Below are 23278 nucleotides of genomic sequence, written 5' to 3' on the forward strand. Positions count from 1 at the left end.
ATGCTGATTTATTATTGACTTTAAACAGTTCGTATATGAACTCTCCAAAAGGCAAAGAAAAAAAGCTGTAGACTGAACAGAACATTCGATTGGTTCAGTTCTGCTTTAACATGCAAATAGAATGTTGCACAATCACCCTTCTCCCCTTCCGTTGCCCTTTCCTCTCCCCTTCCCGTTGCCCTTCCCTCTCCCCTTCCCGTTGCCATTGTTTTAAAAGATATATATATATATACATGATTGTGCAACATTCTATTTTCATAAAGCAGAACTGAACCAATCGAATGTTCTGTTCATATATATATATATATATAATAAAATAAATACAATAAACAATTGTGTTTACCAATCGAGACCCAAAAAGTGGCCATTTTTAAGTATATATATATAGGGCAAGGGCCTTGCTGAAAATCAGGCTCTTAACATGTACAGAATATGGAGTCGTCCTAGAACGACATAATAGTGGTCTGAAGTCTGGAAATATAGTTTAGATTATGTCCCGTTAATTGCTCTTCAGTCTTGAAGTTAAATAAAACGTATACTTCCGTTTCATCAAAATTGCACATTTTTCATCAGAAATTTCTTATGTTTTGCTTTTTATTATGAAAATTATATTGATTGAATGAATAGATTTCATTTACCATGAAGTATAGTTAGGGCACTATTTGTTCACAGCCGTGTCATTTTCAAACGATTAAATTTTAAAGTGCAAAAGACGTTCTTAGTGAACCACAGGCACATGTCCTGGTACGAACTTAAACACTTAGCGGTACACTAACGTTTTAGATGGAAATTCGCTAAAACCAGTTAAAGAATCTTAAAATGGAGAATTTGAATGTTCAACCGAAAAGGAAAGAAAAAATCGGTAAAAATAAGAAAGCCAAACTGAGGATTTTAAAGACGCGTGGATCTACAAATGCATCATCAGCATCGAACTTGATCGATGTCCACATTGTGGGGATGGGTGGCAAGGGGTTTCCTAAAGCTGTAATGATCAACACAACATTTACAAGGTAGGCTAGAGTTTTTTTTATCAATTGTTTTTTTTGTTGCACCAAGAATTTTAGACATCTAACGTTCTCATACAAAGTAGGAGTTAATGATAAAATGAATTTGTGAGATTATTACTCATTAAGTTTTTTAAATAGATTTTTTTTTTCATGTCTGTAACTTTTTGTCTTTTTCTTTTTTAGATACCTTTTCAACTGTGGTGAAGGAGTTCAAAGATTTTTGCTGGTTGACAAGTAAGTTATGATATAACTCTGATTCTCAGTATTTCTTTATATTTTTTCACTATTAGGCATGTAAAGTGATCAATATCCAGTCTGGAACTCATTCTGAAAACAAGGACATACAGGCCCATTTCATTTTTATCAGTTTTGGTCACTAAAGTAGCAATTAAAAGTAAGCTTACAGTATATAAGTGGTATTCCTTTTTTAAAGAAATCGAATCAAAACTGCCGAGCCAGTGAGCTTCAGAGTTGAGACAGACATAGAACTATCCTCTTGATATGATTGTTTCAGATTGAAGATTGCAAAGATAGAACATCTTTTTCTGACCAGTAAAGATTGGAGTAGTATTGGTGGATTAATCGGTATGCTTCTATTGAGTTTGGCACAAATAGGGATAGCTTGCTTAATATTTGTTAAAATTACCCCCCTTCCCTGTCAATTATGCAGGTGGTAGTAGGTGCTAACATGGGATAAGTGTCTAGGTTTTAATATGGAACAATAAACTGATACTCTTTGCCGTATATGTTAAAGATCCATAGAAAAAAAGTTTAATGCTGCTTTGCTATCAAAATTTAAAATTTCCCTCTTTGCATACTTTATCCTTGTCACTATGTATTGTGAATAGCCTTGTCGAAAGCAGAAAAGTGCTTTTTAGCAATTGTTTGTATTTAATCAAAGTAAAAAATTGTTATTTTTCCAACTGAATGATGAAGTGAGCATTTCTATCTTTGGTGTAATTTTGCTAAGATCATTGATCTATTGTACGATTGTTTATTACAGGTTTATTATTATCATTGGAAGAGACAGGAGTACCCAAAATTACCCTTCATGGACCCCCTAATGTGGTAAGCAACAAACACACTAATAGCTGTAAGGGTTTAGAAATGAGATGCAGTCCCCCTCTCCTGCCCTTCTGTTGTGGGGCCCGAATAAGGAACTAAGAACTAAGTATCTTTCTACCTGTTGCTGAATGTCGCTGCCAGTACCTATATATATTACAATAACAAAATATTTTCATTGTTAAAACAGTACTTAATACATCAATTGTAGAGCGTTATAGGCATATTAAAGCAACCTGAACTTCAGTAGGGACATAGGCTGAAATGTGGCAGTTGTCTAATCGCAACAACTTGTTTCAGGTTCTGTATTAATATTTTTATATGAAATACATCATATTGTAGGAGGGTATATCCAGTATGTGTAAACATTTAGGACAGTCAGATGGGACACAATTGGGTAAGTCAGTTGTTATGGTTACCATTCAATGGGACTTGAACCCTGTTTCTGAACAAATTTATGCATTGGTTTTGAATATGCTGCCAATGCCCCCAATTCCGGACAGTTGGAAGAACACAGTTTGGTAAGTAAGTTCTTATGGTTACAAGCCAATGACAATGCTAAGAGGTTTGGCGAGGTATCAGCTAGTAGACAGGATTCTCAAGAACCTTGTACAACTTTCTAATTTTAATTTTTATTTCTAGAAAAGAGAGCACTTACTGAAGAATGTTTCGAAGACAATAACTTCAAGTTTCAATATGTACCATTCTTTTGTGAAGATGAAAGAACCGATGAAGCAGGTATGAATTATTGAATGACCCACTTTACAATTTCAATGTCAATTGGATTGGATCGTGCGACAGCCAAAGCAGCGAATCAGATCTCTCGGCAAAAAGCTGTACTAGACATTATCGCTTATTGTTTACAGACTTTCTTTTGAGAGCTCTGATACAATCCAATCATATCACTGCATATACAAACATGATACAAGAACATTGGCTATTGCAGTCAAGGTATAAAAGGCAGTTCATAATAGCTTGACATTGTGAAGATGATTGGTGATTCAATAACTGTCCTGTATCATTTCTACCCATGTCCCTGTTTCTCAAAAATACTTCAGATATAGGTCTGAAGACTTGAGTTGAACATGTGACTTTGCACACTTACAGTAAAATTTTTCCACTTCAAGTACACCAACTGGCTATTATCTTTACAGAGTGATCATTTTGATAATTTTTGAATTTCTATCTATGTTAATATTTCAGAGTCTGCCAGTAAAAAGCCTAGATTAGACAGTCTACCTGTTGAGGTTTCCGTAGCCTATATCTGTACTGTAAGTATTCTCTCATAGATAATTAACACTTACTCACTTACTTTTCTCATAGATATTAAAATTGTTGTCTGAATATTTTCATAGGATGATAGCTGTATATCTTTGATATTTTATCATTGTAATTTGTTTTGAATATGCAAAAATCTATTAAACACTGGCAAATTAGAATATAAAGTTGGATTTTAAAGCTGCAAGGATCTCCAAACAGGATTTTTTTTTTCCCAACAAAAACAAATTGCTGTAACAGGTTGATCTGACAACAGATTGATTATTTGGGTCTAAATTGGTACTAATTTAACTATCTACTGTTTTAGCCCAAACCATCAGAAAGAAAGATAGATATTTTAAAATGTAAAGAATTAGATATTCGTCCGTAAGTTACAAATTATTATAAATTTCTCTTGACTTATGGAAAACCAGATCCTCAAGGTTTAAAATTTCATGAAACAGTCACTAAGGAATGAATTATTTCAAATTTTCACTTATGCCGATGACAAATAATGACTCAAAAATTAGTGGGAAAACAAACCACGTGTTATGCATTTCCACACATTAAAAGAGCTTTTGACAATTAAAAAAAAAGAAGTCAATTTGAATAGAAAGTTTACCTAATTTCGATATTTCTTTTCTTTTATCAGAGGTCCTAGTTTTAATTTGTTGAAAACTGGTGAATCAGTAACATTAGAAGATGGTAGAGTTGTAAGTATATAATATGTTACTCTTCTTCTGAATATTATTTGTCTGTGGCCAAAATTAGAATTTACCATAGCGATCTGTGAATCAAATCAAATTGTATATTTTGTGTGCTATTTTTTTTATATGACAACACTATAATCATAAGGTACTAACATCATTGCCAAAATCTTTTGAAGGATTACCATTAGAACATTTTAAATTTCTACCTAATCTTAAAGAAATGCAACTCGAAATTGCATAAAGAAAGAAAAGTAATAATTTTGCAATCCAGAAATCCTTTTGCTTGGAAATATTTACTACAGAATGAAAGTTGTAAGATATTTTATTTTCTATTGAATCTAGATTAATTCTGAAGATATTTTCTATTGAATCTAGATTAATTCTGAAGATATTTTCTATTGCATCTAGATTAATTCTGAAGATATTTTATTTTCTATTGAATCTAGATTAATTCTGAAGATATTTTATTTTCTATTGCATCTAGATTAATTCTGAAGATATTTTATTTTCTATTGAATCTAGATTAATTCTGAAGATATTTTATTTTCTATTGAATATAGATTAATTCTGAAGATATTTTATTTTCTATTGAATATAGATTAATTCTGAAGATATTTTATTTTCTATTGAATCTAGATTAATTCTGAAGATATTTTCTATTGAATCTAGATTAATTCTGAAGATATTTTCTATTGCATCTAGATTAATTCTGAAGATATTTTATTTTCTATTGAATCTAGATTAATTCTGAAGATATTTTATTTTCTATTGAATCTAGATTAATTCTGAAGATATTTTATTTTCTATTTAAATTAGATTAATTCTGAAGATATTTTCTATTGTATCTAGATTAATTCTGAAGATATTTTCTTTTGAATCTAGATTTTTTCTGAAGATATTTTATTTTCTATTGAATCTAGATTAATTCTGAAGATATTTTCTATTGAATCTAGATTAATTCTGAAGATATTTTATTTTCTATTGAATCTAGATTAATTCTGAAGATATTTTATTTTCTATTGAATCTAGATTAATTCTGAAGATATTTTATTTTCTATTGAATCTAGATTAATTCTGAAGATATTTTATTTTCTATTGAATTTAGATTAATTCTGAAGATATTTTATTTTCTATTGAATCTAGATTAATTCTGAAGATATTTTAAAGCCACTTGTTCCATCACCATCATTTATCAGTAAGTTACCATTTTCATGCTATTAGTTTCCAAGCATTGGACATCTTATACCCCATATTTGTGGGTGCCCATTTGCATTCAGAAGAACCAGATCAAGGTGAAATAGGATCATTAAAGACAGTATCAGAAACGATTGTCTGTGGTCATAACTCTTGTCTGTTGATCTGTCAACTTGAGAGAGATTTTGTGGAAACTATTCCTCTATCTCTGAAATGCTCCAGCTCTTGTTGTAGCCTTATGCTGCTTTCTTTACAAAATTTTCCTCACTGCTCACAGCATGGCTTTGCCAGTCAATAACCTAATAAGGCGCTTAAAAGTCTGATATAAACCTCAATTTCATTTCATTTATTAAATATAGTTGTAGATTGTCCTCACTCTGGGTTTTTAACTCCATTGATTAATAACGAAGGATTGAAAAAATATCAAAACACAGATGAAAATACACCAGTAGAAATGACAGTTGATTTAATTATTCACCTAACTCCAGAACATATACTAAAATTACCTGAATATCAACAATGGATGAACAGGTAATTTTTTATTTTTATCTTTTGGTCATACTTGTTTCATTGGTTGCACTGGAGCTGAAGTGGCTCTGCTAAACTGAAGATTTCGGGTGTAATCCTGGCATGGTTCAGAGGAATACCTGGATTCTTCTGACATTAATGCAGGTTGGAGAGGGCTAACATGGATAAAGCATCTGGTTGTTAGGGCAATAAACCAAGGCCCTGTGCGCTACAGGCTGTGCATGTTAAAGATCCCTTGACAGTTTGAAATTGAAAAAGAGAGGGCTTATGTCGCTGTCCTGCTGTGAAAAAGTAAGGCATGTGACAGAATTTTTATATCATTCAGACTGCTCATGTAGCTTATAATGTTTTTTGGATATTTGGAATAGGTCAATGCATCATCTCTTTCAGATAGTCCACATTTATTTGATGGTGACTGAGTCGATCTTGCATCCCTTTCAGAATGTCTAATATTGTTAATTTAGTAATATCTATTTTCCAGTTTTGGAGCGAATGTTAAACATATGATATTTGAAGATACGTTCAGTAACGCCATGCATGATGATGGTTCAAAAATACAAAGCCACCTGAATTTACTCCATCCTGAGTTATTCCCCTTGTTACCAGCATTGACCACGCCCACCTCGACTCTACCTGATATGACTACGAATATTATTAGAGGGGAAAATAACTTGAAGTATCATTATAAACCATATACACAATTATCAAGGTATAGTATTATTACGTTTTTCTTAGTTTGTGCAAAGGGCCACTGTTTGTGCTTTTGGAAGTTGTAAGCTCTACTCGTAAATATTAAAGTAATAATAATAATAAACTTTTTATTTTACATGGGTCAGAATTAGGTCCAATACACAAGGACATGGTACTGTCTAACATTCAGTCCATGGGAACAATACAATTAACGAATGAAAAAATGTTTATTTTCAGAGAGTTAATAACTCAGCCAAACCTTGAAGATTTCCAGAGTGAAATTACAAGAAATCCTGAAATTACTGAAGCAATAGATAATTTTAAACAAGAGGTCGCTAAATTAAAATCAGAGATTCCTAAAGGTATGCTGTTTATTTCGTATTCTTGTTTGCTTCATAAGGCTCACAAGTCAAGTCTGAGTGACTGGCAAATATATTAAATCAACATCCTATACTAGCCTGACAAATCTGGCCAGCTCTTCAGATGTGATATTGTCATGTATTCTAATCTACACAATAGTAAAGTCAAAGGGTATAGATTTTTCTCTTTCATATAATTCTGTATATTTTAGCCATGCAAGAATGTAGATCATGAGAATTGAAATTTAGGGAATCATTTGGCTTTTGTCATGGTGAAAATATCAAATCCCATAAAAAGTGAAATCTGATATCTGGCCCTTCCCAACACAATAATATCACATCCTTATTTCATATCTGAAGATCTGAGTAGGTCAAGTCCACTATATGAAGATAATGTTGGCAAGTCAGGATATTCTCGTGTTTTTGGAACATCTGAGGCTTCTCTGAGACAAGGTCTATTAAATTGGTATTCCATTTATTATTGTGTTATGTTGATTCCAGATGATCGAGTGTATCCAGAGATTGTATTTTTAGGTACTGGAGCCTCAACTTCATCAAAATACAGAAATTTTAGTGGAATTCTGTTACGTTTAGAGTAAATATAGTTTAAACAATCTGTAGAATGGTGTTCGTTTTATCACCTTGACAGTAGTCTGTGAAGTAGCAGGAGAGATGTTTTTAGGCGATAGGCATTTTACATTTGAAAATTGTTATTATATTGAAAGAATACGCTTTCAAATTGTGTAAAATACGGGATTTAAGCCATTTCATTATAAACAATATTCCAGAATGGATCTAAAAAAAAAAGGTGGCTGTGGCCTCTCTGAATACAAAGTTCTGCAGCCACCATCGGTAGGATTTATATCTTCACTTAATTGCAGCATTGCATGGCATTGCCCAAATATCTCCATTTTATTTTATATTGTACAGTGACAGTAAGAGTATAATGTTAGACTGTGGTGAAGCTACAATAAGTCAGTTATATGATCATTATGGTGAAAAAACAGACTCTATATTACGTACTCTTAATGGTGTATTTATATCACATATGCATGCTGATCATCATTTAGTAAGTTAGCTTTGATCATCATTTAGTAAGTTAGCTTTGATCATCATTTAGTAAGTTAGTTTTCATTCTGTTTTGTTGGTGAAGTCTCAATGTCAAGCTATTACCAACTTCTTCTTCACAATGTCAAGCTATTACAAGCTACATCTTCACAATGTCAAGATATTACAAGCTACATCTTCACAATGTCAAGCTATTACAAACTACATCTTCACAATGTCAAGCTATTACAAACTACATCTTCACAATGTCAAGCTATTACAAACTTTGTCTTATACCTTGACGGCAATAGCCATGTATCTTGTATCACAGAAAGCAACAATTTGATTGAATTGTATGCTTATTATTTACAGACTTTCTGTCAAGGCACCTCATTAGCTGTATTCGCTAAGGTATACAGAGACCACAGTTTTGATCCATACATTGTCAGAGATGTTCCTTTCTTTTCAGGGCCTCAGTGGTATTATACAGGCGAGGCTAGATGCGTTTGGAAAAGAAAAAAAAGACATTACTAGTTTGGTCGTAGCGGCTCCATTATCAATGAAGAGATGGATAGATTATATTGATTCGAGAATTTATCCAGTTTCTGCAGCTATAAAGTGAGTTTTCATCCCAGTTTTCCCGTCAGTGATGCATGTTGGAGGGGCTGACATGGAAAAAGTGTCTAGTCGTTTGGATGGGATAATAAACCGGGGACCTGTGTGTTACAGTGTGCTACAGGATGTGCATATTACAGATCCCTCAACAGTTGGAAATCTCAAAAGAGGGGTCTATTGCAATTGTCCTGGTAAAATTCCATTCATTGCACACTGCATGGTGTTGCCTGTCTTCATTAGCCAAATCAGGTTCAGTAAATATGAATGTAAATCTTACTCATTTTATTTTCAATTTTTTGTTGCTTTATTATTTTAGGTTATTTCCCTTACAAAGACTAAAACCAGAAGATAAACTGAATATTGAAAAGCTTCTCCAACTTGATGATGTAAGTGGCCATTTTTTTTTTTCAAAGAATGTTACAGATTGAAAGTAGATAAATTCGTTAACCCAAATAATATTCAGGGAATGGGGGTTGAAAGCTGACAACCCTTAAACTGTCCTGAAGCTTTTCTTACTTGTGGTGGATTTGAACCCACAGCGCCAAATTGCCTACAATCCAACTTGCTAATGATTGCAGAAATTGAAAGTAAATTGACATATTAATTCTCTGGTACACTTGAAAACAAGATAGACCTATTTTAAATTTTGACTTTGTAATCCGAATTAACGGTCGTTTTGGAACCTTCTAATGTTAGGCTCTTAACACAATTTATGTCATTTATTCAAAAATGGTGATGTCATATGAGGAAACAGTTACATTCCGAGTTAAATGATGTAAAATATGATAAACTTTGAGTTAATTGGATTGGAGAAGGAGGCAATAAAGCGATTTCACAGCTGTGACACAATGTTACTTTTTTTTCTTTTGGATTCAATATGGCTGACATATGAATAAGGTCTATGAGGATTTTTAAAAACGAAAATGTCTAATTTCAGTTTAACCCAGTTGATGTGAACATTGTCTAGGAGCTAAAGGACTGTGTTTAAAATATAATGGTTTTAAATTGGTATATTCTGGAGATACAATGCCTTGTAATAACTTAGTTGAACAAGGTCAGAAGTTATAATCTTTTGATGATATCTAGAAGTGTATAATGTACTCTGTGAATTCCAACTTCTGAGTATTCCGACATTCTGTACAATCTGACATCTTTTTTTTGGTCTCGATTGATTTCCTTCTTATGTCAGAGTACTCCAACATTCTGTGTGGCACTCAGAAAAGGCTATATAGTCCGACATCTTTTCATCCTCAAGATGCCTATTATGATTCCTTTATTAGATTTTAAACGTTGCTCGAATTGAAAGAATCCATGACAGTTTTTTTAATTATTTTTTAAATTTGATTTTTTAATTTAAAGGGCTTTTTTTTGGTCTTAAATGTAATATGTATAACAATTACAGCCAAATTAACAGTCAAAATCACATCAGACATTTTGAAAAATATTAAAATTTGGGTGTTGTAGGAAAAGATTGTGATATTTTGATTCATGAAGCAACGTTTGATGAAGGAATGGAGAAAGAGGCTAGATATAAAACACACAGGTATTTTAATAACCCTCAATCTTGTAACTTGATCCGTTTTGAAGATACTTCAAACTAGAAATTTCATTTCCTATTTCTATGGCAGTGTCTAAAAAAAACTTTCAAACACAGATAATTCAAGACACACATGGATTTGAAGGCTCAAATTTCGACGATAGGCTGTGAACACTATTACTAATTGGCTAAGCTAAAAAATTCCAGTTTCTGAGACTCAGGTATGATTGGTCAAGAAAATGGACCACCAGTCCCTGTAAAGGTTTTATATTTTTCAGTACAACAACACAAGCTATAGAAATTGGACAAAAGATGAACGCCAAGCAGATCATATTGACCCATTTCAGTCAAAGATATAGTAAAGTACCGATATTTACCGATAAATTTACCTCAAATGTTGGTATAGCTTTCGATCACATGACTGTAAGTATAACTTATGTTGCTTTTATTTGTATTTTTAAATCGCTACCGGTTAAGGGGTATAGGAAATAGGACATGTTTGGCAAGGGAAGAGGGAGGGAGGGTATCTGAGGGGCACTAGCCAGAAAATCTCCATACAATTAGTGGTGTTTTTAGGAAACATTAGTTGAGGTGGGCCGAGCATGGGCCACAAAATTTTCTAGGGGGGGGCTACAGACCAGTCTTTCACTATGTAAAATGATAAAAAATTTGGAAGTAGGGGGCCAAAGCTGGCCAGCATCTTTTCTGAGTGTTCCATGTATACAATGTACTATAGTATTTGTACAGGAGAAGTGGATGGTTGTCACACTATTCCTTTCACTGTCAGATTTTTAATAAGAAAAGTCAGTTTTAAGCAAAAAAATGAAATTGAAAAAGGGGTTGTGTACAGGAACCCTCCACTAATCCCCCACCCCCCAAACAAGTAAGCTTTAAACTATTCTAACAGATTAATCTTACTGTATTTCAGGTTCGACCGTGTGATTATCCCTATCTATCATTGTTATTAAAACCTCTAGCTGTGATGTTTGAAGATGCCATCAACGAAATTAATGATGTTAAAAAGAAAACCAACCAGAAAAAAGATGGAATACAAAACTGTGCTGATAATACCTGACTTGAATTGACTGTATTAACTAGTCATGTCTGACTAGATGTCTTAGACTGTTGATTTGACTGTATATATCAGTCATGTCCGACTAGAACTGGCTGTGAAATTGGTTGTATTTACCAACCATGTCTTATTAGAGCTTTAGACTGTTGATTTGGTTGTATTTGTCAGTCATGTCTGACTAGAGCTCTAGACAGTTTATTTGGTTGTATTTTCCAGTCATATCGAAATGGTGCTCTAAACTGTTGATTTGGCTGTATTTGCCAGACATGTCTGATTGCACCTTTAAGGTGTCTGGTTGTGAGCTTTAAGTTTCCGATCCAAATGGGAACAGACTGAAGTGATTTCAATAAAAAGTGCTGCAAGGATCCTATGTTACTGGTTGGAAGACCAAGTAGAATATTTATGGTGCCTTTAAGGAGAACCTTGTTGTTTAAAAATAAATAGCTTGAAGAAGGCAGAGCGTGCCTTTTGGAATAATAGTTGTTGTTGATGATGAAGTATTGAGACCGTAGAGCTATCATATAAAGAGACCAGTGATAATGTTGGTGCAGAGATTATCTATAAAGTACAGTATAAGATACAAGGAATTTACATGTAGTTGCGTTAATAAATACTGATGGTTGATAGATCTAAGTAGCATCACTTTTCACAAGAAGATCTGGTGTGCTGTTTATCTACAATATAATAACAATGTACTGTCGTAACTGATAGCAGTATAAACTCTAAAGCGTTGTTATGGTTAAATTAATAGTATTGTACATGTATTTTATGTATAACTTATATTTTTTTATGAGATTCCTTTGTTTAGAAAACAACACAAACGTTTCTCGTGCTATTGTGCGAATCCAGGACACGACATGTGCATAATAACGGATATTCATTCACAGTTAGTTGAACTAATTTTTGCTCTGCGTCTGCGAGTACCTTTGAGGTGCAGAAGAGTAGGACGTAAAACTCCATTCATTTCATTTTCCATTTTGAGTACCTTTGACGGACTGCCAAAATCGTGTAATGAATGATGATATTTGGTCGAAATATTAAATTTAAAACCATGATAAATTCTTCATAAATTCTTGAACGTGAATTTAAATTGATACCCAATGTTCTAATATTCCATCCATTAATAAAGTAAAAGTAGAAAAATGTGGAGAAATGAATGCCAAATATTCCTCACCTGCAAATACATCAGAATCTCACGTGGTTATAATGGTATCAGAATAACTCGTGTCAATAAAACGAAAGTAGAATTTAAAGTGGCAAACGTTGAGTTAACAGTAGGTGATGATTAGACACTTATTTCAAGGTTAAAAAAGGTTATTTTCTGATGATTTATTGCTTCTTGAGATAACTAACTTATCTTAGGTATTTACTCTATTATCGTTCCTACACTTAACAAATGTATCAGTTCGGGGAAGTGGTTTAGAATTTTAAAGGAAATCATTTTTATACACCAACATTTTTATGTATGCACTGGGTACAGTGGTTCAACTACAGGGACTGGTTGAAACACATCCACGGGCCCCTATCCCCCAGGGCCCCAACCACCAAGACATACAAATGCAAAAGAGCATATGTGAAAAAATATTTTTCCGTGAGAGGGGCCCCAACCCACTTAAGTTCACGGGCCACTACCCATTTAGTTGAGCTACTGGCTTGGTATATTAGGCAGAAATTTTTTCATGATTATCCTGTCATCCATGATTACCACAGGCTATTTATATACCGGAGCTTTTGCTTTATATATATTTAATATAAGCCTATATCAAGTAAATCGGTGCCTATAACCCTTTAAGTTTTATGAGCACTACTGTCCTGGGCCGACAGAACGCCCACTAACAATCTGCATCCCATTTGCATAACTAATAATGTTTTTAACACAACAGATAATGGTGCTCAAAACTCCACTTTTTTCAGTCTGTTAGTCTTGCGGTTATTAATTTTATCAACTTGTTTATATTCCTGGGTACATTTTTCACATTCCATCTCATTATTACTAACAAACCATTACTAATTATATTACTAATTAATCTGTCCTAATTAAACTGGAGCGTGTTTTTTAAACGCCCAGACACCAAAACAGTAGCCTATACGTCTTTATCCTCACCCAGCTATTCAAGGAAGTTAAATTGAATAACATGAAGCTTTCCATTCTACTATTTCGAGTCATATTGGACTTCTGGTGTAAATAATTTGTCCAAATGAATTTCTGGATTTCGTATTTACGCTTGTAGAAAGCGATTAACGAATCTGTAAAACCTACCCTTAGTTTGTAAATAGACTCTGCTGAGCATTTGGAACATTTAAGCGTAAAGACAGACAAATGCAGATGTGGTTAACAAAATGGACTGACGCTGTAGAGTTTTTGACTCACAGGCAGTTCTTTGGTGATGCAAAATGAAAAATGGAGATGCAAGTAAGAGCATGGCCGGACAAGCCTCAATAGAAACACCACTGGGTATTAAATGGTCGGTTTTTGCCCTGAGTTTAATAAAGTTAGGCGTAAACCTCCATTTCATTTAAGATAAAGTTAACCTTGAAATTATTATTAAATCTCGGTATTCACAGACTTATCTTGACACCTGGTGATGAAATCTATTATTAGATGTTAATACGTTGATTAGGCGCTAACAGGTGTCGGCAGATAAAAACATTTTAACACCTGGTTGGTAAAATACCTGCAGTCTGCATGGCTTCCTCGATTTTATTTTCCCAATCTGTTGTGGGAGATTAGGATGTAAAACTCTGTTTCGTTTGTTTTCTGTTTTCATACTACTGTATCGTTGCTCATTTTTTTTACCCAATCTGGTGCGACAAAGAAAGACACAAAACTCTGTTCCATTTCATTTTAAACTGTTGTATAACTGCTTCTTTTGTTTATGTGAGAATCACAATATGAACGTCTGGTGGTAATCTAAATCATTAAATTAGGGGCCAGAGGAGGGGGTCGGGTAGGTGGCAGTCTCATAGACTTTCCCTATACGAGAAGAAGGGGAGCAGGTTACCCACAGTTCAGTTTGTTTTGCCTATTTAAGTAAGAAAATAGTATTTTACCATCAATCGCATCTGAAACAAAACGCCAAACCCCGTCCAGTCAAATTGCTCCAATTACAAACGTCCGTGATACAAGAAAAGTGTCTAATGATTTCAAGGTATTAGTCGGAGTTCGAAATAACTTGAAATGTAGATGCGCAGTTAGTTGGTATGTATACTTGACTAGCCTAGATGTTCGATACGTGCCGGATCTCAAGCATTCTGATCACCATACAGCTGTTAATACAGGATTTCTTTTTCTAGTTCTTACTCATAGTTCTTTAATGAAATATGGAACTCATGGAATCAATGGTGTTGCTAAGAGAGGGGATTGGGACCAGGCCCGTAGATACAGGGCCCCCCTAAACAAATTTTAAACTATAGATGACTTAAATTACTTGTCGAGTCACTATAGTTGAGCCCCCTTCAAAAAATTTGCCTCCCCCCTGAGACCCTGGGCTAGCTGCGGGCCTGGTTGGGGGTTTGGCCTTGGAGCCCCTTGAAAATTCTGTGGCCCCTACTAGCCTCCCACGTAATGATTCATAGAGACGCCACTACACAGGATCTGTCAACTTGCTGTAGGTTTTCCTTGCAACACGCCGTCACGAATTCAGCAAATGTTGTAAACAAAGCTTCTGAAGAATGAATGAAGCTAGGCCCTATTCTAAGGTCTAAGAGGGGTGGGGAACTTAAATTTAAAACAAAAAACTTAATGAAAAATTTTACATGATATTTTTTAACGCAAACGACCATAATTGTCTTATTCACTCTCATTTAGGAACAATTAGTTGTCTACGGGGGTCAAATATGCCTCCCAGCTAAGGCCCTGGATGACGCTCTGCTTTTTCATTCACTCTGTGCATTTTGACCCCTCCAGGGTTGCGCCCAAGTCGTAAACCTCTCTTTAACTTTTATTGAAAAAAGAATCTAGAAAGAAGTACCGGCGCACGTAGAACCTATTATCATGCCAAAGGTTTTGATAAAATTGGCGACATATTTGTTGATGGTGTAAATTGTTACACCCTGACATTTATTTAGCCAATATTCTCTGAACGTCGATTAAGCAGTGCCAGGGATATACTATTTAATATATTTCACCTGATCTCATTTATACGTTAGCAGGTCGCTGGCATTTTGGCGCCAACAAATATAATACCATCATTGAAAACTTCCCGAAGTATTTCATTTCAAGAGGTTTCTTCTGATATTTTTCTTTCCCTTAAAGGGATACGAAGAGGTTTTCTAGCATTTGTATGTATATCGGATACACTTAACGCTTCACTCCAATTAAACAGGCTGTAACACAGTCGGTTTGAGCCTTAAAATGTGACGTCATTTTCAACAAATGGTTGTCGTGGGTTTTAATCTTTGTCGGCCTGTGAAGTCCGGTGATCTTGAAGAAATCATCTGTCTTTACAATTCCATAATCAAACCAGCTGTAAATGGGTACAGATAATCTAGGAAGATCAATACGAAGAGGGTTGACCTAGGACCAGCTGAAAGAAAGCATCCTCGTGAACCTTTGTTCTATCTGTCTAAAAAGTGCTCTTTCTTTCATTAGCCATGCTCTTAAATTCCACAATTCCAGTAATTTGCGATAGTGACCAATGTGGTTTAGTCTCTTAAACCAAACTTCTTCTGTGCAGACAAAGTTCGATAGAGGCTTAATCTGATCAAGTTTATCTGGAATTACGGGAACTGCAGACATTTTAGATTTAGGCCCAATGTGACCCAAATGGACTTACAAAGGTTACAAAATGGTCCTTGCATCCCGTAAACTCCATTGCGACGCCAGGGGGGGTACAGAGGGACCTAATCCACACCCTTGAAAAATGGTTTGCACTCCCAATTGTAATCACACATTATTTTTAACAAAGTTAAAATCATGATTTTTAGACGTTTTTGCCCCAAAATATATGTCGGAATGCAGCAAATCAATTTGAAAAATTCTTGAGAGACTCCCCTCAGACGCTCCATGAGAAGCTTACTATAAGACGCCTCCACAGAGTTGCTGCATTTTGAAATCAGCCTTGACAAATGTCCCTCGATAGAGTCAGTCTGCCCTCTATTTGTAGGCTACCCCAAGTCTCGAGAGGCTGGCGCCGCCATTGCTTTAACTCCGGATGTGTCTTGCAGAAATAAACCTCGTCATCAACAAGTTGGTCGTGTATATACTAACTAATATATAAACCAACTCACTTCCATTCATGAGAAAAATCTAGGAAATTTCTGAACAAGTCCCTGTGGAGATTTAAGGCAGAACGGAATTTAACATTCTAATGGAATGAAAACAATGCCATTGCGAAACAACACACATATTCTCGAGAGTGATCAGACCTAGTGCTATGGTGTGAACTGACTTGTAAAGGAGTTGCGGTGGATAAAGGTGCGGGCACACGAGCGGTCTTGGTTGGAGACTTTTGTAGTCGATTAGTGTCCGCACCTTCATGCTTAAGGACAGACTGGGAGAATTTCATTCGCTGGTACTTCGGCCGAACTTTTCGCCACCGAATTCATACGACCGACACAGTGGACACACTAGGCGAATGCCCGGAGGTCGCCATTTTATTTGTCATGTGACGCTTCAGGCGTCCGTGATTGGTTGATTTATAGGTAAGTTCGCAATAGACATCGCCAGATTGGACATACTAGCCGAACGTGTTGATGGCGATGAATATTCGCGCGATTAATACTAAACACGCTTGTTGTTGGCGAATGGCTTCTCAGCTTCTTACTCAGGACATACCTTGCGAATTTTCACGGCGAATGGTTCTGGCGAGTCGATCGCCAGCCAACTTCGTCTATTGTCTCCTAGTTAGTTCAGTGCTACGATATTCGCCCGAGCATCGGCCGAAGGCATTCGCCAAATCAAGCGTGTTTGATATATTCGCCACAATATGTAGTCTCTCCTTTAAGGTCGAGGTTTTGAGCATATGTAGAGATATATTGTTTCTTCAGAGTTTTTGCCCCTATTTACCCTTGTCGGTGTTGCAGGTCGAAGGTCGGAAGGACTGGAGAGGATTGGAATAATGGGGAAAAGAGAGCAGAAAGTCACCACATTTAGACATTCAGTGATCGTTGATATAGCCTATAATAAGTATAAACTAAAAGCATTACTACAACCAACTACCATGCAGAATTCCATCGAAGGATATATTACTTGCCCAACCGGATATATTTGTTGCCTCTCAAGATATATTACTTGCCCATCCGGATATATTTGTTGCCTCTCCAGATATATTACTTGCCCAACCGGATATATTTGTTGCCTCTCAAGATATATTACTTTCCCATCCGGATATATTTGTTGCCTCTCAAGATATATTACTTGCCCATCCGGATGTATTTCTTGTCTCTCAAGATATATTACTTGCCCAACCGGATATATTTCTTGCCTCTCAAGATATATTACTTGCCCAACCGGATATATTTCTTGCCTCTCAAGATATATTACTTGCCCAACCGGATATATTTCTTGCCTCTCAAGATATATTACTTGCCCATCCGGATATATTTCTTGCCTCTCAAGATATATTACTTGCCCAACCGGATATATTTCTTGCCTCTCAAGATATATTACTTTCCCAACCGGATATATTACTTGCCTCTCAAAATATATTACTTGCCCAAGCGGATGTATTTCTTGCCTCTCAAGATATATCACTTGCCCAACCGGATATATTTCTTGCCTCTCAAGATATATTACTTGCCCAACCGGATATATTTCTTGAATCTCAAGATATATTACTTGCCCAACCGGATATATTTCTTGCCCAACCGGATATATTACTTGCCCAACCGGATATATTTCTTGCCTCTCAAGATATATTACTTGCCCAACCGGATATATTTCTTGCCTCTCAAGATATATTACTTGCCCAACCGGATATATTTCTTGCCTCTCAAGATACATTACTCGCCCAACCGGATATATTTCTTGCCCAACCGGATATATTTCTTGCCTCTCAAGATATATTACTCGCCCAACCCGATATATTTCTTGCCCAACGGGATATATTTCTTGCCTCTCAAGATATATTACTTGCCCAACCGGATATATTTCTTGCCTCTCAAGATATATTACTTGCCTAGCCGGATATATTTCTTGCCCAACGGGATATATTTCTTGCCTCTCAAGATATATTACTCGCCCAACCGGATACATTTCGTGCCCAACGGGATATATTTCTTGCCTTTCAAGATATATTACTTGCCCAGCCGGATATATTTCTTGCCCAACCGGATATATTTCTTGCCCAACCGGATATATTTCTTGCCTCTCAAGATATATTACTCGCCCAACCCGATATATTTCTTGCCCAACCGGATCTATTTCTTGCCTCTCAAGATATATTACTTGCCCATCCGGACTACCCGGACCTGGCACCGGTATGGCAACTGGAAGACATCAAATTTGAATGAATGATTTAAACACCAACAAATTAAAGCTAAAGGATCAAATTGATATCACAGAGACGACACTGTACATAATTCTATATATTTACATACATATAAAATGTATTTCCACACACTGAGCACGTGCACTTGCCCTGATTGAGACAATAGTATTTGTCCCTGAGGTTATCAATTACCCCCTCCCCCCTGCTGTCCATAAATCTCTGGGAAAGTCCAGATCCGTCAAAAATTGTACAATCATCTCAAGATCTATAAGTTTGACCTCGTGTTTGTCGCCTTCTGCTGGTTGATTTAAAATCAAGGCTTATAATAATAGGTCACTAAAATATTAACCAATCAAATGCTTAGCTACAATAAAAGCCCCATCTACCACAAGTGAGGAATTCTGGGATATTCAATATGAACAGATTGGCCATTGTATAGTGTCTGAATCACAATGTGTTTTTGATTGGTTGATAGGATCAAAATTATCCTGAACAAGACTTAGAGATAAAATTCTTCAGATCTGTGATAAATCTCTTCAGGAAAAACACGATGAACTCGATCTGTATTCTAATCAGGGGCCTTCTAGAAACTTAATTAAGATAATATCCAGAATTTAAGAATTACAGTAGCCTACATGTAATTTGATTGGTTAATAAAGCTAAATTTAAAATTGATTTTTGTGATGAACCAATCAAATGACTAGGCCAGTCAAATTATCCGAAGCCTAGTCTCCGAGAATGAAGCCCCAGCTTTTTGGACTCAATACCGATGTCAACCATTAACAAATCTCCATGCTAGTTGTTTTTTGTTCGATATACGTGGAGGTTTGAATTTATTCCATCTTTGATTTTCCCGCCTTTCCGATTTAGCAGCCGAACAGCATTTATAGAACTCGTTTGGTCTCCTTTCAATACATTGTTTAAATAATAACATGGGCACTGATTTCCCGCGCTGTTTGAGATATATGTCTAGTTTTTTCTCGTATTCTAGTCTAAGACTAAGAACCCCGGATGCCAGTTTATTGTAATGAAGTTCGGCATCACATAAAATTCCACATGCACCAACCGAACTTCCAATTTCACAACAAGGCAACCACGTATCTGAAATAAAAAAAAGGAATGTAAAACGTTACAGTCAGCTTTACAAACAGTCAGGCCCGTAGCTACGGAGGGCAATTCGCGCCCCCCACCTCTTCCCCGAAAAAACAGATTGCCCCCTCCCCTGCAACTAAACACCATGCTCCATTGCCCCTCCGAACAATCAAGTCTGGCTACGAGTCTGCTACGAGTATTTTTGTATATCAAGCCATTCACTGACTCCGTCTGATACCTTGACCTTGACATCATGAGGTTCTTTTCTGGTTCCCGTTTGTGCCAGCCAAGTATATAAATTTAATGGATTACTCCCTTTTAATTTTAGCCATTAACTTAACAGCCTCCGTGAAAGTTAAGCTGGCGCTCTGCAACATATTCAGATTCACCTTTACGGAAACTACCGAGAATTGCCGAATAATTTCAGTCCCCTACCTATCAAGGAATGTTGAGTATCTGAGAAAGGTTGTTGATGATCTAAAATATCGTTTCCACTACCATCAATAATGATATCTTCATCATCACTCGTATCTTTTATACCTGGTCTCCAATTCTTTCTAAGTTGAAAATCTGTAAAAATAGAAGAAATCAAAACAGTGAAGGTGGAAACTTATATTCCTATGCAGCCAAGGCCAAGGGGCGTCTGGGGAATTTTTGTTAAAGGGAGGAGGGGTGTTCAATCCCGCGAAGGCAAAGTAAATTTTGAAAAATTGATCTTGAAATGATGCGTTCTGAAGTGTATCTGAATAAATATGAAATGGTTATTAGAGTAATACATCTAGGCATTCAGCAAAACTGCTCAGTGCCCCATTTACGCCATAGTGCGGACGCTCAATCAAGCACAGTTTCTACAGCAGTTCTCCAATTTCTTAGTTTTACATTTACGGTACAAGATATTCACATCGAATCCATTTTCATCAAATTACTGATCCTGGTGTTGTTTCGCGCTTACGCCACTCTGCGATTGGTTTTGTCAACTAGTCAGCCATTTTGTAGAGCGTCATGAATATATCTCAAATTGTTCGCTTTTATTTGATGTAGACGTATACTGCGCCAAGGGCTGTACTTTTCGGGGAGTCCATTTCGCTCAATTTGCTTTTTTTAGATGGACGAGATGTTTAGTTACTTGAATTGTTTTGCGTTTTATTATTTAATGCATTTTGAGCATGTTTCAGACTTTCGTAATGATATTACAACAACCAATTTTACGATTGACAGTCTCAAAATGTTGTATGTAATGTTTATGTACTATAGCAATGTACTTTACGACCAAATGTTGTTTTTGTAAAAAGAAACTGGAACTTGTATTACTTCTTAGCTCTGAGTTTATTGACCGTAACAGAATTCTAGTGGTGTTTTTATATTCTGGGTTATCTATATCATCTGTTGGTATATATTGGTGGAATACCATATAAAATGAAATGAATAGATTATTACGTTTTACCTTACTGCACCTTATGGGCCAATGAAATGAAATGAATGGAGTTTTACGTCCTACTTTTCTGCACCATGTGAGCTAATAAAGATGGTATGTCTGAATTGCTGCATGTTCCTTTAGCAAACGGTAGTATATTATCAATATATATCAGAGGAGAAATGGGCCAATTGCGAAAAGGAGCCAAAGGAAGAAACTAAAAGGGAATTAGGCCAAGGGAGACAGGGAATATGTTCTAATTTACAGCGTAGTAAGAGGATAATAATAATCAAACAGTAAGTGAGTATGGTGAAGTAGGGAGAAATTGGGCCAAAGGGGAAAGGAACCAAGGAGAAAGTGGAACCAAGGAGAGAATTGGACCAGGGAGAGAATGGGACCAAGCAGAGAATGGGACCAAGGAAAAAGTGGAACCACGGAGAAAATGGTACCAATGAGAAAGTGGAACCAAGGAGAGAATGGGACCAAGGAGAAAGTGGAACCAAGGAGAGAATGGGACCAATGAGAAAGTGGAACCAAGGAGAGAATGGGACCAAGGAGAAAGTGGAACCAAGGAGAGAATGGGACCAAGGAGAGAATGGGACCAAGGAGAAAGTAGAACCAAGGAGAAAGTGGAACCAAGGAGAGAATGGGACCAAGGAGAGAATGGGACCAAGGAGAGAATGGGACCAAGGAGAAAGTGGAACCAAGGAGAAAGTGGAACCAAGGAGAGAATGAGACCAAGGAGAGAATGAGACCAAGGAGAAAGTGGAACCAAGGAGAAAGTGGAACCAAGGAGAGAATGAGACCAAGGAGAGAATGGTACCAAGGAGAGAATGAGACCAAGGAGAGAATGGTACCAAGGAGAGAATGAGACCAAGGAGAGAATGGTACCAAGGAGAGAATGGAACCAAGGAGAAAGAGGAACCAAGGAGATAGTGGAACCAAGGAGAGAATGGGACCAAGGAGAAAATGGAATCAATGAGAAAGTGGAACCAAGGAGAAAATGGGACCAAGGAGAAAGTGTAACCAAGGAGAGAATGGGACCAAGGAGAAAGTGGAACCACGGAGAAAGTGGAACCAAGGAGAGAATGGGACCAAGGAGAAAGTGGAACCAAGGAGAGAATGGGACCAAGGAGAAAGTGAAACCAAGGAGAGAATGGGACCAAGGAGAAAGTGGAACCAAGGAGAGAATGGGACCAAGGAGAAAGTGTTAACAAAGGGACATATACAAATGGTCGTTGTCCTATTTTACAGCATAATAGGACGAATACCAGTGAGTAATTGAGTTAAGTGTCGGAGGGGGCAATGGGACCAAGGGGGAGGGAAAGGAACTAAAAAAAGAGGGGGAGGGGGTAGGGACAAAAGGAATATGCAGCGTGGTAAGAGAAGTGTATTATTCTATCAGTGACAATGTTAACAAAGTGTCGTAGGGAAAACGGGCTCAAGGGGTCAATAAGGTCAACGGTGGGAGGAACTGCGGGGAAGATAGGGCCAAGGGGGCAGTGGTAAATAAAGGCGGTTTGTCGTTATCCTATCTTACAGCGTAGTAAAAGAAATATAGTATTTTAACAGTGATAGCAGTAACCTTGATCTTAGAGATAATTTACTGTTATGATAAATAAACCAATCAGAACAGGCTGTTTATACTCAACTTATTCCGATTGGCTGATAGTATCTGTGTAATCTATCTTGTTGACACATGGTTGTAATAAACCTAAATTGTAATACACGGGGGAATCTTACACATCGACATCTCTCAGTACTGCCAGGTTACTTCATAGTAAAACTCAAAGCAATTCAAAGCGGATTGTAAGGTACTGTATGTGTAAGAGGCAAGCTAATTCCCTCTGTATTATTCCCACTGCTAAGATCAGGAGCGCACTCAGATTTCGGAACACCGGAAGTGGTCATATGGCACTACACCCGACTCTTGTGATCTCTGTAATTCCAGAAAAAATTAACCACGTCATGCCATGACTATCACAATAATACTAGTTGGCTTGCTTGAGCGTGGGTCGCTGGTGGATCAGTGAGTTAGACGCTTACTCGCTAGCCTGAAGGCCCAGGGACCCATACTGGCATAGGTCAGGAAATTACATTCTGATTTTCAACCCAGTTTCCCTATCAGTATGGCCACCCAGGTTTACGTCCGAGGGGGCGAAATATCTTAGATTGCCCTTATTTCTAACCTCGTTATGAGTTTTTGCCCGAAAAACTCTCTTTCGGGACTGCGAGGAAGGGAAAGGGGGGGGGGGGGGGGGGGG

The 23278-nt window shown here is 36.5% G+C and overlaps 4 protein-coding genes across 4 annotated transcripts; 2 read left to right on the forward strand and 2 right to left on the reverse strand.

The window, feature by feature from the left end:
• Window positions 1-819: 819 nt before the first annotated feature.
• Window positions 820-8897, forward strand: LOTGIDRAFT_156489 (hypothetical protein; the record flags this gene model as incomplete). Its single annotated transcript, XM_009047125.1, has 18 exons — window positions 820-1010; window positions 1191-1241; window positions 1522-1592; window positions 2011-2075; window positions 2412-2466; window positions 2712-2807; window positions 3273-3340; window positions 3655-3713; window positions 3979-4039; window positions 5180-5231; window positions 5596-5761; window positions 6240-6467; window positions 6686-6810; window positions 7309-7402; window positions 7738-7876; window positions 8227-8265; window positions 8324-8472; window positions 8786-8897. 18 exons carry the CDS (start codon window positions 820-822, stop codon window positions 8895-8897), a joined length of 1821 nt encoding a protein of 606 aa, XP_009045373.1.
• Window positions 8898-10285: 1388 nt separating this feature from the next.
• Window positions 10286-11081, forward strand: LOTGIDRAFT_110382 (hypothetical protein; the record flags this gene model as incomplete). The annotated part of the gene is made up of 2 exons (XM_009047126.1): window positions 10286-10429; window positions 10935-11081. Coding segments are annotated over 2 exons (291 nt in total), but the record flags the coding sequence as incomplete, so codon positions are not given.
• Window positions 11082-19280: 8199 nt separating this feature from the next.
• On the reverse strand, window positions 19281-20682 carry LOTGIDRAFT_156491 (hypothetical protein; the record flags this gene model as incomplete). The annotated part of the gene is made up of 3 exons (XM_009047127.1): window positions 19281-19609; window positions 20036-20170; window positions 20667-20682. 3 exons carry the CDS (start codon window positions 20680-20682, stop codon window positions 19281-19283), a joined length of 480 nt encoding a protein of 159 aa, XP_009045375.1.
• A 933-nt stretch (window positions 20683-21615) lies between these two features.
• LOTGIDRAFT_95405 (hypothetical protein) lies at window positions 21616-22200 on the reverse strand (the record flags this gene model as incomplete). The annotated part of the gene is made up of 1 exon (XM_009047128.1): window positions 21616-22200. A coding segment is annotated over one exon (585 nt), but the record flags the coding sequence as incomplete, so codon positions are not given.
• Between the last annotated feature and the right edge of the window lie 1078 nt (window positions 22201-23278).

Source organism: Lottia gigantea (assembly GCF_000327385.1).
Source record: "Lottia gigantea unplaced genomic scaffold LOTGIsca_11, whole genome shotgun sequence".
Lineage (NCBI taxonomy): Eukaryota > Metazoa > Mollusca > Gastropoda > Lottiidae > Lottia > Lottia gigantea.